At 43.9% G+C, this 18,015-nt stretch overlaps 1 protein-coding gene across 4 annotated transcripts in view; it reads left to right on the top strand.

Moving 5' to 3' along the window:
* CCDC141 (coiled-coil domain containing 141) overlaps positions 1 to 18,015 on the top strand; it is a 646,235-nt gene that overhangs the window by 351,996 nt on the left and 276,224 nt on the right. For all 4 annotated transcript variants that reach the window (XM_069225437.1, XM_069225436.1, XM_069225434.1 and 1 more), the window contains exons 12-13: positions 9,898 to 10,086; positions 11,075 to 11,251. In XM_069225437.1, the coding sequence (XP_069081538.1) occupies positions 9,898 to 10,086; positions 11,075 to 11,251 (366 nt within the window). The remainder of the gene's footprint in view (positions 1 to 9,897; positions 10,087 to 11,074; positions 11,252 to 18,015) is intronic.

The raw sequence follows: 18,015 nt of genomic DNA, 5'->3' as shown, positions 1-18,015 counted from the left end.
TATGATGTAGCAAGCTGGATGTCAGCTCACTGTCTAAATCTGAACGCTGATAAAACAGAGGTCTTACTCTTGGGGGGCCCAGCAGATCTGGGATTCTCCATGGTGGCCTGCCATTTTTGGGATTCACACCCAAGCCAAAGAAAGTGGCAAAAAATCTCTGTGCTCTCATTGATGATTCACTGTCCATGCAGGAGCAAGTCATCCCACTTGTGGCAAATGCTTTGGTGTTCTCAATCTCCTAAGAAGTCTGTTTCTGCTGGATTGACTGGCAAAGAACTGTAGTCCAAGCTCTAATCACCAGTAGATTGGATTACAGAAATGTTTTTTATTTGGGAATGACAGACTACCTATTCACACAACTCAAGGTAATACAAAACCAAGCCGCCAGCTTATCTGTAACAAAGACAGATTTAGCTTGGCTTTGGCCTGCCTAGAAACACTTCACTGGCTGCCAGTGCACAAAAGAGCCAGATTTAAACTCCTCTGCCATGCCCACAAGGCACTATACAATTCAGCCCCTGCAATTCTACAAGCAAAAGTGGAATTCTATAAACCAACGCGAGACCTGAGATCACTGAACCTAGTACTAGCCAAATCTAAGTGAATAAAAAATGTCAGATCAGGAGTTCTTTCATGTTCCCACTTGGCAGCGACCTAATGGAATCTACTGCCCTTGGATCTCTGCCTTACTGACAACCACTTCAGGTTCAGAAAAAAACTAAAAAACAGTTTCATTTTAATGCTTCAACTATCACATAATACCACAGTGTCAGTTAGAAGAACTGGTAGCAATTTACCGCTGTGATATCCCCTCTCTCTACAAATACCGTAAATAAATAATAGAATTGTAGCTGGCAAACTCCAAGTATGGCAGTCCAAGGCAGTAGAGAAAAGAAACATCTTATGTGCCGTGTAATATTATCACTAAAATCATCTAATAGTAGGAATTCTATTCACTTGTTTCATGTGAAGAACTGTAAATCTGAAGACAGTGCTCAGAACTCAGATATCTAGATATTTTGAAATCATGTATTTCAATTGCAGGAATTTTCTTCTGTAACATATTGTGAATATTTGAGCCATTTTTATTTTTTGTAAAACTATTTGTGTCCAGTTAAATGAAGATTAAAACTTCCAAATTAGTTATTATTCTCAAAGTAATTGACAATCGTAACAAAAGTATCAGCGTGTTGAGCAATGTCTTTGAAATAAAGAATAACACCTGAAGGTAACACAATAATAACTCTCCCCTCATTCAGAAGATGATATACTCCCTTCATTTAGTAATACCAACCATCAAATGTTTACATCTGCAAATGTGTTTAAATTAATGCAGTAGAAAGTTCTTGTGTGTGCTTAAGCCCACTAAAGTGGCAACTGTAATGTTGAAAAGTCTGTAGCTTCAAATGCCACTCCTCTCTACACTCACCACCTAGTTACTCTAAATTGGCAAACAGTTTTCTGCATTGTCATTTACACTAATAGTGAACAGGTGGGCAGGCTCCCAGGGTAGTCTGCCAGTCACAATGGTGGGAATGTAGACAGCTCACACTTGTCCAACACCCTGTCTCTTAGCATTTTAAATGTAGTGTTTTAGTGCAGTATAAATGGCTTGTTACTGCTTGTGCCGACTAAACTGATGAATGCAGTATTTTAAATTCAGTAGATTCAAATGGGAGTCTGCTCTCTGCTCAGCTCCTGGTTCCTCAAAGTCCACACAACAATGCAATCCCAAGATCTACTTCTGCCACTGAAAAGCAACATAGCCAAATACAAGATTAAAGGGTAGCCTTGGGGTCCTGTAACCCTAAGATATGAGGTCATGATCATCACCACACAACCACACAGGTTGTGAATACTCATAAAACTCTGTGCTGCAAAGCATCCTTTCTCTGTAAGCTATGGTCTCATTGCTACAACAGTGTCTGGGATTGCTGTTTCGTGTATCCTTTCATCCTCTCCTTGTCTTTCTATCTTTGCCTCCTTCATCACTCATCTTATCTTTGTGCCTTTGTTAGTCCTTGCAACGTTCTACAACTACTACCAGACTTGAGCAGAGGCCCTGTTGGATTTCTGGATATAAAAGTGATTTGCAGATCCAGGATAAAGCTGTGCTCCTCCCTCACTGATTATGCACTTTCACGTTTTTTGGGTTATTTAGAGTTTGTCAGATCCATGATATTCACAAAAAACAATGGATGTCCTGTCAAATGTCGATTGTATAAATTTGTGCATGTTCTACATGAGGAGGGCAGGACATTGCCAATTTTTAAACGTTTACATTCTAAATTGGGTGAATGAGATATCCACCAATATGTGACAGATCTCCCCCATCCATCAAACTCTAAATGACCCCGTCATCTGTGCTCTTTTTTGTCAGCTACATAAAGAGTCTGAAGTAAGCCAAGAGAAATACTTTTCCTTCTCTTACAACAGGAACAGACCTGCAAGTTATAGTTATGCTAAGGTGTGGGATAATATTTGACGGCTGAATATCAGTATTCAGAGCGCCTAGAGGTCAGCGACAGTACTAGTGCTAGAGTTGACATATTTTCAAAGCCTATGGATTCTGACATCCTGAAACTTCAGGACTAAAGCGACAAAGAAACACATCAAAGTGTGGGGCCCATTCCTAATGAAGATTTTAGTTTTAGCTATGCTTTTTCTGCAGAAAACATTTGAGAAGGAGCACTTTTTATTGTTTACAAGTTAGAGTTACTTTTCATTGTTTTTTTTTTTTAAGCTGTTTATTAAACGTAACACTCACTCAACAGTACATTGGCTGTTAATGATTCTGCGATCCATTTGCTTGCTTATATATACTTGCACAGCATTATCACAAATTAATGTAGCAAAAGAACGGGGAGAAAAGAAAGAGAAAAAAAAAAAGGGGGGGAGAAAGGGGGTAAGCAAAGAGAGCAAGTATGAAACAACATGCGTATGCAAGGAAAAATAAAATAAAACAGCATACAGCTTGAAAACTATGTGCTTAATTAATTGCTAATTAAAGATGCAGCTAACCACTATTAATGTCATTGCTAGTGTAGGTAATCCCCAACAGGTGGAGGGGGAAGAGAGAATAGGGAATACAGCTATTATGTATGAGTAAAGCGGGGGTCTTATCTAAGGTGCGGCTTATGTTTTGCGGAGTTTGATAGGATACCGGGCAGAAGTAATATTAAGTAACCTCGGTATGGGTTGCATGTAAATCTGACCGTGGAGAGAGTATCCTAATGTGTTGTGAGATTGCATTGTGGAAAGGGGGGAGGGCGTTGATGGCGGATGTGAGTGAGAATGAGAGAGGTTAGGGCAGGGGAATTGACATACTGACGGTGTCAGCCAGAAATGTGGTAGGCGTGTAAAATGCCCTGCTCACGGGGGATACATGTCATCCCTAGCTTCTATTGCCACCACAAAAGTGTCCCACACCTCGGGGCCCTCCTGAATGAGAACTTTGTGTTGCAATGAGCGGAGTGTCTGGGCTACTTTTCATTGTTAAATGTATTTTTATATTTACGAATGTATGCTTATATTTGTATCCAAGGTTTTGCTAGATTATGCTTCCTTTTTCCATGTGTGCACACAGACACTTTATCCTTCAGGCAATTGCTAACATTTTTCTAGATCAGCCTGCCAGAGATCATCTATCCATTTTGAATCTCTGTTTCAGGTGTGGTAACGATTGATCTACTTTCCGCGAATCCATGCTATTACTGTATCGACTGGGAACCCCGACCTGACAAGAAGTGGCTTAATTACCCCATGCACTGCTATCTCACCCTTTAAGCAGTGCCAATCATATACAGTCCACAAGAATAGCTTCACTGTTATTAGAGCTTGACAGAGAGATCTATCTTTGTCCAGACACAAGAGAGCAACATGTATAAAACTAAAACAGAATCCCTTTAAGGTTAAGAGTGCTGCATAAATTAAGCAAAAATAAAGCAGGGGACCCTGTGTAGTTTCCAAGTTTTAGGTAGAGAGCACTTTACAACACCAGAGACAGTCCAAATCTGCTCACTTCAAATATCTGTTTTTCTAGTAGACTTTTTAAGCATATGATTACCATAGTTCCATCCATGTTCTGCTGGAAAGTTGCAATGCCTTTTGACATTTTTACAGCAAAATCTTTAAACACAGGATTAGCAAGTACCATCCACGCTGAGCTGAACAATGACAAAGGCCTTTTACCTTTTTTTGGATGAGTATTACAGCTTTGGATTAGTAAAATATCACCCAATCAAACCAGGAATGAACAAAAGCAACACTTGCCACATTTTTCACTTTTTATATGACTTGTCAGAGAGCTATAGCTTTGTCCAGACAAAAGGGAGCAACCAGTATAAGTCAAAACTATGCCCTTCCAGTCTTACAGTGCTGCATAAATGATGCTTGAAGGGAATCAGGGAGGCCTGGGTAGTTCCGGCAGTTCCTAATACTTAGATGGAGAGCAGTTCCTTTATATGGAACACTCTACAACACCACCAAAACTCCAAATCTGCTCACCCCAAATGTCTATTTTTCTAGCAGAATGTTTGAGTATAGGATTCGCACAATGCCATCCAGCCGAGCTAGAAAGTGGCAAAGCCTTTTGCCATTTTTAAAACAAAGTTCTATTTTTGAAACTGCTATTTCAACCTGGCCAAGTGAACCTTTTGCCAGGCATAAACCTTTCTTTTTAATACTTATAACTTACCTGTATGGTAGGCCCTAACAGCTCGTTGTGCAGGGTGCATGGTATTTAAAAATTAGGAAATGTGTACTTATGCTTTACATATCCTGGAGGTGAAAAACTCCCAAAGTTGTTTTTCACTGCAGCAAGGGCTAGCCCTTCCATAGACCTTAATAAGTGATAACATCTGTTTGGGAGCGGATAGAGACGTACTCCATTCACTCATTTGAATTGTAATTTTAAGTCCACTATAATGGTAAATTAAGATTAAAAATTACTAGAAAATTCCACTTTTAAAACGTTGGCATTTTTGTCTGCCTAAGCCAAATTTGCACTTCTGCCAGTCTCCAGAGTTACAGAGCTTTTAAGGGTTCTCCTGTGGTGTGATGTGTATTCCTTCAAGACAGGGGGCAAAAGGGCCTAAGCCAAATGGGCCCTCCTGCCACCCTCCAGGGTTGTGGAGTTTTTAAAGGTACTCCTGTGGTGTGATGTGAATTCCTTCAAGACAGGAGACAAAAGGGCCTTTGGTGTGGGGAAGGATGTTCCTCTCCAGAGCAGGATGACCTGGGAGGTTGTACTCAACCTGACTTATGAAGATGCCTGCCCTGTATCTGGCAAATCCAGCTCACACTTGGACCTTATTGCCTTTGTCCCCCAGATCTATTTGAGTCAAATTGATCAAGAATGTAAGTACTGGCCAGAACCAGTTTAGGGTTGCACACAAGTTGGCACTGGGCTTTAAAGTGGCACCCTCAGAACCTCTTTTGAGAACACTCCTGGACCGGTGGAAACAGATGACGGACTGCCTTGCTGGTCGAAGCCTGAAGGAAGATGGACCTACTTACTTTGAACCTAGGACCCCAGAAGTTACTCCAAGGTTCTATAAGCTGACTTCCTGTTTGAGCTACAGGGACACAACAAGCTTCCAGAGGCCCTTCCCTGCAACAAGGCAACCGGATCCCACTTCTGGCCTCTGCTGGAGTGAGTACTAATCCCCAAAAGGTGACCCTTCAGGTCCTGGACCATTGGCTGATGTTAGAGTGTACTTCTTCAATCCTAAAACTCCAGGTGAAAAACAAGATGTTCTAGGCTCTTCTCATCAAAAAGAACTGTTCCCCATCTGGTGAACATGAGCAGGCTTCACCAAGGCCAGCGGGACCTGCATCTGACTGCCAACAAGACCTTCCCGGATACAGACCCTTGACTTCACTGCTTGGAATTCTTTCTCAACTGCTCTGCATTCCCTAACAACACAAAGGTTTGATCGTCGACCACAACTACTTCACTGTCGAGGTGGAGTTCGACCGAGGCCTGGGACTTCAACAACTCGATACTACCGAACCCCTCTCCAGATCCGGCCTGCATCCCCACCTCCAACAACCTTATTGATGGGAGCATCTTATGTGTATCCAACCCACACTACATCTCAGTTGGCCTGAACTTCTGACTTTGACCTGCTCCACCGTAACCAGATATCCTCAATTGACACTTGGTGCTTTATGTCTTGGGTTCTACTTACTGGATTTTTGTCATATTCATGTCATTTTATTTATGAAAATGTACTCTATTTTGCTTAATTGGTTTGGAATTTTTTCTTGTGTTTTCACTTTATTAGTCTTTGAGTGTTTAATAAATACCAAACACATTGTCTCCATGTTAAGTCTGACTGCTTTTGTACCAAGGTACTAGAAGCATTAAAAGGAATTTAGAAAGCCACAGATCTACAAAACAACTCAAAACAAAGTTTAAATAATTCCTAAATTATAAATTATTAATTACAGACCTGAAACATTAGGTATAGATATATTTTGATGTTGGGCAAAAGTTATGATTCTAAATCTTGTCATACACACATCAGGGAAAACACATATATTTGAAGAAGTAAGATATACTGTTCTCACTCTGTTCTGACTAACATTGGGGATAGTGTTTAAAGCCGTGACACATTTACTGTTTTAACTCAGCTCTATGAACATTGGGAAAGAATATATATTTGAGGGCCTCAAATTTACTAACCAAACACAAGTTGACTTACAATGGGGAATGGATTCTTATTGGGTGGATGGTATATTTACAACACTCACTTCAGTGCTAGAAACAGTGGGGTAAGTGCATGCATTTGGTTCTCTCAAATTTATTGTTTGAACTCCAGAGAATATGTTTGGTGGGTGTTAAGAGTAACTCTTCTGACCCCAGTCCTGTGAACAATGTGAAAATTGCATGCACACGTGGGAGTTCATATTTACTATTCTAACTTCAGTCCTACAAACATTGGAAACAGTTCATAATTTTGAGGAAGTGTGACTTACTATTCTAAATTCAACCCAACCAATTTTCTGGAAGACCATAAATGAAAGAAATAGCTTACTAAAATTGTAATGATTTTAATGGATTAATAAATAAGTAATAATTAACATAGGTACATCAGAATAGTATACTCTTTTAATAAAATCGGTATTTTAAAATGCTACCCACTCTTTACCAAGTAAAACCCAGTGCCCTGGGATTTCCTTCTGCTTCACACAACAGTCACTATTATGTTCTGTCATTGGGGATAGAAGGTACCCAGTGGTTCTTCTCAAGTATCACTGACTGTTTTCACAGAAAAACAGTTCTGAGAAGCAGCTTCTGAGGGGAGAATGGTCATGACCTGGTCTTTATATTTCAGGGTTTTTATGATGCAGATAAACTCATGCCAGAGGTCAGGAGTCCCTAAAGGCAGGTATTCATGAGAGACTTAAATCTCCCCCTCTATCCTATTTAACAGCTCTGTACAACCTCTCCACATGCTGGTCTTTTCACGCAACATTAAAAAAACACCATGATTAGGCCAGACAATGTATAAAATTCATATCTGCATTGTATTTATGCTTATGAATTGTTAGAAATGGTGTCTTTGGTTGGCAGTCAGATTACCCCCTGTCCAAGCAAGGGCCCTCACTCTAGTCAGAGTAAAGGTGAATCACCCACTGCTAACCCCCGCTCACCCCCTTGGTAGCTTGTCACGAGCAGGTAGGTTTAACTTCAGAGTCTAGCTGTAAAGTATTTGTACCAACACACACAGTAACTCAGTGAAAACACTACAAAATGACACGACATAGGTTTAGAAAAATAGGTAATATTTATTATCTAAACAACACAAGACCAAAATGACAAACATCCACGATACACAAGTCAAGTTAGGAATTAAAAAGCAAAAAGAGTCTTAAATCCTTAGAAAACAGGGCTAACGCTGTTAGCGTGAAAAAGTACCTGGGTTGCATCAAAATAACACCGCACAGGTGAGTGTGCATCGGAAAAGGCCAGCGTTGTGTCAATTTCTCACTTGCAAGCGAGACCGTGCGTCTTTCCTCCTCCGGTCGGATCAGCGTCCATCGTTTTTCCTCTCTGCAAGAGAGCTATGCATCGATCTGGACAGGCACCTCGGGTCCGGGCAGGCTTTGCGTTGTTTTTCTGCACCCAGCAAGGTTTGCGTCGAAAATCCAGTTGCATGGTATCAGCAAAACTGCGCTATGTGGGTTGTGACGTAATCAGCCTCCCTCAGTGGGTGTTGTGCCTTGTTTCTCCAAGCTGTGTGCGTCGATCGTCCAACTGCGACGCAGGTGGAGCGTCGATTTCAGCCACAAAGCTGGCTGCGCATCTTTTTTCAGCCACGTCTCGGGAGGTGCATTGAAATTTTCCACGCACAGCAGTCTGTGCATGGATTTTTAATCTTGGTGTGCCAGCTTCACTTGTCAAGGCCCCAGGAACGGGATAGGGCACCCCTTGGCAGGGCAGGAGTCTCCGCAGAGAGTCCAGGTGCTAGCAGGAGAAGTCTTTGATGGCCCTGAGACTTCAGCAACAGGAAGCAATCTCAGGACAAGCCCTTGGAGATTTCTTCACAAGCAGGAATGCACAACAAAGTTCGGACTTTGTCCCCTTGCACAGGCAGAAGCAGCAGCTGCAGGATAGCTCCACAAAGCACAGTCACAGACAGGGCAGCACTTCTCCTCAGCTCTTCAGCTCTTCTCCAGGCAGGGGTTCCTCTTGATTTCCAGAAGTCATCTAATTTTTCAGCGGTTTCGGGGCTCTCTTATACCCAATTTGGCCTTTGAAGTAGGCCTACTTCAAAGGAAAGTCTCTCTTGTTTGTGAGAACCTGCCATGCCCAGGCCAGGCCCCAGACACACACCAGGGGGATTGGAGACTGCATTGTGTGCGGGCAGGTACAGCCCTTTCAGGTGTAATTGACCACTCCTCCCCTCCCTCCCAGCACAGATGGCTCATCAGGATATGCAGTCTACACCCCAGCTCCCTTTGTGTCACTGTCTAGAGGGAGGTGCAAACAGCTCAACTGTCAAACTGACCCAGACAGGGAATCCACAAACAGGCAGAGTCACAGAATGGTGAAAGCAAGAAAATGCCCACTTTCTAAAAGTGGTATTTTCAAACACACAATCTAAAAAAACAACTTCATTAAAAGATGTATTTTAAAATTGTGAGCTCAGAGACCTCAAACTCCACATGTCTATCCGCTCCCAAAGGAAATGTACGCTTTAATCATATTTAAATGTAGCCCGCATGGTAACCTATAAGAGAGATAGGCCTTGCAACACAGAATGTGGCAGTATTTCACTATCAGGACATATAAAACACATTAGTATATGTCCTACCTTAAATATACACTGCACCCTGCCCATGGGGCTACTTAGGGCCTCACTTAGGGGTGCCTTACATGTAAGAAAAGGGAAGGTTTAGGCCTGGCAAGTGGGTAAACTTGCCAAGTCGAATTGGCAGTTTAAAACTGCACACACAGACACTGCAGTGGCAGGTCTGAGCCATGTTTACAGGGCTACGAATGTGGGTGGCACAACCAGTGCTGCAGGCCCGCTAGTATCATTCGATTTACAGGCCCTGGGCACCTCTAGTGCACTGTACTAGGGACTTACCAGTAAATAAAATTTGCCAATCATGGAAAGCCAATTGCATATACAATTTACATAGGAGCACTTCCACTTTAGCACTGGATAGCAGTGGCAAAGTGCCCAGAGTAACAAAAACAGCAAAAACAGAGTCCAGCACACATCAACAACCTGGGAAACACAGACAAAAAGTTAGGGGAGCCCACGCCAAGGATGCCAAGTCTAACATGCATGATAATATACATGTTAATTCATTATTAACTATATACTGATATGATGGGAAGTCCATATATAATGTTTTTACATTCCTGCCTGTATTTTTCAGGAATCCTCCCATGAACTGGAAGCAGCCGTGAGGGTCATTGAAGAACTAGAACATGAACCTGCAGAATTGGCCGAATTTGCCAGAAAAGCAAACCTTCTGCACAAAGAGTTAGGCTTATGCAACCAAAGAATTGCTGCCAATCTGGAGGCTCTGAATGTTTATGTGGGATTTTTAAAATCAGCAAAGGAGGTGTGTATTTGTCAATCATGCATTGCATTGCAGGACTGTATATACTCTACAGGAGAACAAACATTTCTATTAAACTGATACTCATGTAAATGTTTCAGAAGGGCAGAGCATACAGCACAACTGTCCATACAGCACAACAGTCCAAAATGTCCGAGTATAATGATTTTTTGTTTCGGGGCCATATTATGGTGGGTTTTTCTGGTGCAGTGCAGAGCAGAGTTCCTGTTTTGTGTGCCTGCAGGGCATAAAGTTATTTCATGTAACCTGATGTTTCACTGTGTAAGTGCTTTACTTTCAAATAGTACAATTCGGAAACAGTGACAAATGTTTGTCTCTTTCTGTTTCTGAGCTGTGCTGCCTGAAAATAAAGTACAAACTCAGAGAAATACTAGTTTAAATGAATTGAGGTAAATCCCTGTCAGTGCATAAAGCAGGCTCTGATGTTGGTGTTTGTATATTACTTTCAGACAGTGACACAAAGGGGGCCTAGTTGTGGACACGGTGAGCCATCGTGTCAGGTTCACTTCGGGAGAGGCTGTACCCAGCCTCACTTACACTTCAAAGGGCTTTGCCTCCTCCCCCCTCAAAGGGAACCTGACACCAGGCCTGCCCTGCCTTTTGTCACTACTAGTTTGGAGCCTTGACAGGGGAAGGGGAAGAACGTTCCGCAACTGGATGTGGGGATAGGTCACAGAGTTCCCATACACAAAGGCCCTCACCGGGTTTAAATATTGGACCGCCAGAGTCACTCATCAGAGCAATCTGGCCTGTGGAAATTACAGAAGGACTGCCCTGCTGCTTTGCATGAAAAAATAGTAAATGTGGGCGTATGATTTTTTTCAACATGCAAGATGTTTGTTCCTCTGCTTTAGACTTGTTGAGTATGAGAAAAGTTAATAACTTTTTTCAAAGATAAAAAAAAAACTTCACATAGATAAAAAGCATTACTTAATATAAGTACTCTATCACTACTCTTGTTTTTGTTTAGCTTGATGAGCAAATTCAGAATCTGAAACAGTTATACAGCTCAGAACCTGTTGAAGAAGACAATGACACTGCTGTGAAGATGATGTTGGAGACAGCCGATTTGCAGTGGCAGACAGTCCTGAAGAACATTATCACTCTTCAAGACAAAGGCCACGACTGTCTGAATTATGTGACAGTGGTGAGACTAGCATATTCTTTAATATTTGCCTTAAGAAGTAAATACCAACAGGAGCATGGTTCTTGCATGGAATGCCATTCAACATGCTATGAAGTCCAATGAGCTATTTTTCATTTGTTTCTTTAGTTGTAGATTGTTTTCTTTTGAATGGTATATAACTTGATTTACATTGCTATGAAAACAAATACACGTTGGTAAAAGCACTAGGTCTGGCATGCTTTTTGAGGTCTGAATAAAATATTTAGAGACAAAGGGCCTCATTATGAGGTTGATGGGCCGACAGACAGCTCCTCAGACTGTGAGGAGGAAACCAAAGTGGAGCTGGAGGTCTCCCCCGTTCACCTCCGGTCCATTTACAATGTTTTCACCTGGCTGACCAGTGGAAATCTGCATATTAAGAGGTTTCTGCTGGTCAGCTTAGTGGAAACAATGCGGCGGGTTAGGTCTTGGCTCCTCGGGGAGCTGAGGCCAAAGCAATCGTACAGAGGGTGTGCCCAGCACCCTCGGAATGTGCACTGTCTGCTGTAGCAAACAGTGTGCATTCCAAGGGTGCTGGACAAGGAGGCAGTGCAGGGGCCCACCTCTGGCCCCCAGCACTGCCTTTCCACCAGCATTGTCATGGCGGGGTCACCGGCATGAAAAGGCTGATGGAAAGGGAAGTCGTGATCAGCATGGCAGTGCTGAACTCAGCGCCGCCGTGGCTGACAACAACTCCGACCGCCACCAACTCGTCAGGATCCACGATCCTGGCAGTGGTGGCAGTGTGACCACCAGGGTCGTAATCTGGTGGTTGGACTGACAGGACTGTGGTGGTCCAACCGCCACTGTGAGTTTGGCGGTCGCAAGACCACCAAACTTGTAATGAGACTGAGTCCGCAGTAGTGAAAAGAACAAAACAAAAACTGATTGTTTTCTTTATAGAAGGCATCTATGTGAAAAAGATTTTAATATGTGAAATGAAAAACATTTCCTTATGCATTGTAATGCAGGAACTCTGTAGGAGAAGGTCTGATACATGAAACAGCCAATAGCTTGAATTTGACAGGGTAAAATGTTTGTAGGGCGGTGCCAACGTCCTCCCTGGGTGTATGTTAAAGGACTGGAAGCAACAGGTCTGGAAGACAGCTGTGCTGTTAAGCCAGGTCTAGAATCCCACCACAAACCTAAATGTTTTTGTAAAACCGTGACCACGGTCCGAGGAGGACCGAAACGTGTAGGTTGAGTTTGGCCTCTTAAACTCCAAAATCTGCACATTTTCCGAGAGTACTGTTTTATGGAAAAGCTTGTTGTTTTGATGTTTTTATAAAACTACACATTTTTGTGAACCTTTTTTATAGGAACTGTTAGAAATGGGGTTTCTGGTTGGCTAGGGTATGCACCTCAGGCAGGCAGAACTTACCCACTCTAGTCAGGGCAAGGGAGTTACACGTCCAAGATAACCCCTGCTCACCCCCTTGGTAGCTTGGCACGAGCAGTCAGGCTTAACCCGGAGGCAATGTGTAAAGCGTTTGCACAACACACACATACATGTGACGCAATATCCCCACCACAAAGGAAACACAACACCAGATTATATGAAAATATACTGTATTGTACACAACGTAATTATTAGACCAACATCACATAACAGTACTATCCTGCTACCTTAGCAGTTGTCAGAACGTTACACATTAGTGACTCTGCAAACTAGCAGTAGTCACACATAACACACAGGTTACTCAGTATTCTGCAACATAAGCAGTAGTCAGGAAACACGTTATCACATTAGCACACTTGTCATAAGAATATCATAAAACGCCCATAGTAGGAACATTAGAAAATCTATGGCAAGTTAAGCAAACATATTAGCAAGTCATGCCCATAAAAGGAACATGTGCACACATATGTAAATGCATCATAGTACAGGCAGGTAATATAACACAATTAAGAAAGTCTGTAGAAAGAACTTTAAATCATAATTATATTTGTCCGTTTAACAGTACCTGGGAATGATGCAGAGGCACTTCCAGTGCCTAAAACGAATAAATGGGGCCCCCTGCGCTCTTCTGTGCAAAACGGGGGCCTCCCTAAACTTGGCAAATAGAGAGGGGCGGCACGCACCCTCTCTGCTTCCTTGGCGGGCCCCTTCTGGGACCCGTGCTCATTAGAGGGCCCCCCGGGCCTCCACCGGCCCTCTCCAAGGGGCGCCCAAGTCAGGGAAATCCTTCGAAGGGGGAGGGGGGTGCCTCGCGCTCCCTCCTCTCGGAAACGCGGGCCCCTCCGGGGACCCGCTAACTCCTGGGGTCTCCCTGGACCTCCGTGGGTCCTGCCACCAGGGGAGACCCCGAAGTTAAATAATCCTGGCCCGCGAGGGGGCCAACACGAGCGCTGGGGGCCAGGGCGAGCCTCCAGTGAGGCTGCCACCCGGTGCTGGCTAGCAGGGGAGTCCTCCGGGACTCCTGCGTGTCAGGGAGAGGCGTCCTCCTCTCCCTCGATGTCGCGGCCCAAGGCGGGGCCTGCTGGTGCCCCGGGGGCGCTCTGAAACGCGCGCGTCCCCCGGGAGCACGATAGGAGCGGACTAGCTCCTACCTTCACTTCTTCTAGTGCTCCGGGGGCACTAGAGCCGGCGCAAACCTTGCGCCTGGAGCCAGATGCTCTGCCCGGGCTGCGGCGGTGACTTCACTCAAGAAAATGCGCCGTAGAGAGCGCAAAGGCACCATGAGGCTCCCGGGCTGCGGCGGTGATTTTCCATCGATCGCTTTTCACAGCGCTAAGACAATTAGGCGGCCTGGGCTGCGGCGGTGATTTTCTTGCACAAAAGAAAAGCGCTTTCAAAACGCTAGGACGCATCCAAAAGCTCGGGCTGCGGCGGTGATTTTGCCAAAGCAATTGTCAGAGGGTGCCTCCCAAGACGGGGAGCGTCACCAACAGAAGGCGCTCCTCCAGGCACCATACAGCCAACAAGGAAACACTCCTCAGGTGATAGTTGCAGGGGTCAGGGGCCACAGCACCCTGCCCCTGGGGGACAACAGTGAAAAGAAAAAGGAGCACAGATGGCAGAGCCCAGCAGCAGGCCAGCTCAAGGAGAACACAGGCAGTTCCTCAAAGTGAACCAAGCAGGTCACAGGTCAGCACAGCAGCAGTAGTCCATGGCGGTTCCTGGTGAGTCCCTCTAGCAGCATTGTGTCCAGTTCCAACGTCTTACAAAGAGTCTCAAAATTGTGGGGAAAATTCCCCTGTACTTATAGTTAGTTCTTACAGTGTTTTACAATGATAGGGAGAGGAGTTTCCAGCCAGTTACAACTGGTTCTGGGAGTGCCCCCTCTCTCCTTTCAGCACAGGCTCCAAACATCAGTGGGGGGTTAACGACCCTATTGTGTGAGGCCAGGGCACAGCCTTTACAAATGTAGGTGTGCCCCGCCTCTCCCTTCTCTCAGCCCAGGAAGACTATTCAGCATGCAGATGCACCTTGGTGACACCTGCACCCTCCCTGTGTACAGGCTGTCTGAAAAGTATGCACAAAGCCCCAACTGTCACTCTGCCCAGACGTGGATTGGAGTCAAGCTGCAAAACACCAGAATTATAAGCACAGATAAATGCGCACTTTCTAGAAGTGGCATTTCTGTGATAGTAATAAAAAATACACCCACACCAGTAAGCAGTATTTATTATCACCATCACAACCATACCAAACACCCCTACGCTACCCCTCATAAATCAGACAATACCCTTTACACATAAGGCAGGGCATTTCTAATGCAATCCTATGAGAAGGCAGCACTCACAGCAGTGAGACACCAAGTTAGGCTGTTTGTCACTACCAGGACAGGCCAGGCAATATGGCACATGTCCTGCCTTTCTACATACATGGCACCCTGCCCATAGGGCTAGCTAGGGCGTACTTTAGGGGTGACTTACATGTAGTAAAAGGGGAGTTCTGGGCCTGGCAAGTAAATTTAGATGCCAGGTCCTTGTGGCAGAAAACTGCGCACACAGGCCCTGCGCTAGCAGGCCTGAGACAGGTTTGAAAGTCTACTTCAGTGGGTGGCGCAAGCAGCGCTGCAGGCCCACTAGTAGTATTTAATTTACAGGCCCTGGGTATAGAGATACCACTGTACAAGGGACTTATAGGTAAATTAAATATGCCAATTAGGTATAAGCCAATCATACCAACTTTAGATGGGAGAGCACCTGCACTTTAGCACTGGTCAGCAGTGATAAAGTGCTCAGAGTCCTAGAGCCAACAGCGAGAGGTCAGAAAAACCAGGAGGAAGGAGGCAAAAAGACTAGGGATGACCATGCGTATGGCCAAAAGTCCAACAGGAACTATTTTGTGCTCTCGGAAAGCATGATACAATGATTATCCAATTCACCCTAAATGCTTGAGTGTTCACATTGTGGACATATGCCAAAAATATGCGTAGAGTTGCATTTTTGAGGGTTTTGTCAGAAACCGTTGAAATTACTCTTGAAAATAATTGCAAATCATAGACTTTCAGCCCTACTTCTTGATAGCTATGCATATTTCCACATTTTCACATGATGGAAAACATACAGAGGTATGTTGTCTTTTCTTTTTTTCTCAACAGGGAATATATCTGTGTTTTTTCCTGTAATGTGAAGGGCATGAACACAGGGCCCGATAAGCTGAGAAGGAGAAGTTTCAAAGTCACTTTTAAATTACTGGTGGGTCTCACCGGTAGGTTTCCCAACCCCCCTACACCCTCAACCTCACTTAAAGCCCTGATGGAACCCAAAGCAACCTTTAGATTTGCTGATTACCATTGCACACTTTCCCATTTCTTTCAGGAATCAGGCACCTTGGTAGGAAAGCTTGTTTTTGTGATATCTAGCTGCCCTTTCTGCCTTACAGTACAGGAGACTCCAGCTTTCCTTTCTTCCTCAGGCAACTCATGGTCGGCACTAACTGTTCAGGGCGGTTGTGTTTTTTAACAGAAAGCATAGGAATAGGTTTTGCCAAATGAAAGCTTGAGAAGATTGTTCCCAGTAGATTCCACACACTTTCACAGATGCTGTCTCCTGTCCCTGTTCTGCAGCTGCCAGACGCTACCCTCTTTGAGTCGAACTCTTACAATAGCACATCATGTTTCCTCCTCATTGAGAATTATTGATAGAGACAGGAGCATTCCTCAACAAATCAGGGCAGTGAGGTAAATACTGGTACATTCGTGATAAAATTATACACAGGGTCTTGGTAGCAACTATTCCCCTGAATTTCTACTGTCTGCCAGGCAGATAGTGGTGCAGACCTGCACATCTGATGAGGAAACAATGTGAAATAGGCATCAAAGTGTGATGTTGGCATTAGCAGAAAGCCATCCCAACTTCTCTCACTGCTTAATGAATGGCCCACCACAGTACCTCTTTCCTACTCTTCCCACTCACCTTCTCTATGCTCCTCTGCCACCTCCATTTCAAAACAGCTTATAAACAATAGTGCAAGTTCTGCTTGCATTTAAGCCATCCCTGTAACTGTCACCAGTCACATGGCATGACACACAGGTAACTCTTCCATCCTTTCATCTTGCTTTCCACTTGTGCCCTTGCGCTTACTTCTGACAATCATAGCAAGGCAGACACAGTCTCATAAAATATGGTGTACTATGATTGTACTGCTATACACTGCAAGCATGCACTTGTTATTTAATGTGCTAATCAAAACAAGCATTTGCAGTACAATGGGTCTCACGTTTGCTCGAGTTAGAGCTTTTAGCATTGTAAAGTCCTAACTGGACTTTTCTTGCCACATCAATTGAAAGTGAAAAGTAAAACAGTTGACATAAGCAAGTCAATTCAAAGCTCCATGAGTGTGAGAGTTATTGACTCCCTGCATGAATGTATAGAAAGGATCGCGTCTGGGATGAAAGGCAAACCAAAACCAGAGGAGGGTCTGTAACAGGAGGAAGCTCGACATAGTGCGATGCCCAACAAAAATGTTCACTTAGTGAAGTCGCTTGGGAGGGAACTCGGCACACAAAGGAGGGACATTTCACAAAATGCACCAATAAAAATGAAGCATTTAGAACAAGCACAACAAAGAATGAATAGCAAGAGTGGGCATGGTTAAAAGCCCACAGAGAGATTACAACAGGTCAGAGTGCTTGCATGCTCAACCCTAAAAATAAAGTGCATCCTTATTCCACTAATGGAATAACAACCCAATAACTTCATGCTAACGTTCTAAAGCGTCACTATAGCAAATATAACAAGCATTTATAAATCTAATATGTCTTGATAAACTGCGAGCTACAGGCTTTGCCATTGCTTGTTTTCTACTTGTATGCATGCACATGCATCTAGACACATGTGCACACAAGGCTGACAATCTTGGAATCTGTTAATGAAATGCATTCCAAAATGATAATTTGCATACAAGTCATGGCAAATGTGTATGGCATCACAGGTGCACCCATGTGTGTCATCAGGCTTGCATTCCCACATGTCATAATGTAGGCCGGCATTTTTAATTTTCCAATATTGCATAGTAGACAGCCATATTAGACCTGTAAATTCAAATAAAAATAATAATAAATCAAGTCGCACAATGAGGGGAAAAATGAGGTAGTGACCCGGCAGCATTTTCCAGTTGCTGGGCCACAGTTAAAAAAATAATGAAAAGGTTCAGTGCGGGAGGGGGAGCGGGATTAGAGCAGCATCAGGGATATGGAGCTGTGTAGAATTAAAGGAGAGTGGGCCCTTAGGGAGTAGGGGGAGGGTAAATGAGGGAACTGAAATACATGCATTTCAATGGAGTTCAAGAAAAA

This window comes from Pleurodeles waltl, chromosome 3_1, assembly GCF_031143425.1.
Source record: "Pleurodeles waltl isolate 20211129_DDA chromosome 3_1, aPleWal1.hap1.20221129, whole genome shotgun sequence".
NCBI classification, from domain to species: Eukaryota; Metazoa; Chordata; class Amphibia; order Caudata; family Salamandridae; genus Pleurodeles; species Pleurodeles waltl.
This window is presented reverse-complemented; position numbering and strand designations above follow the sequence as displayed.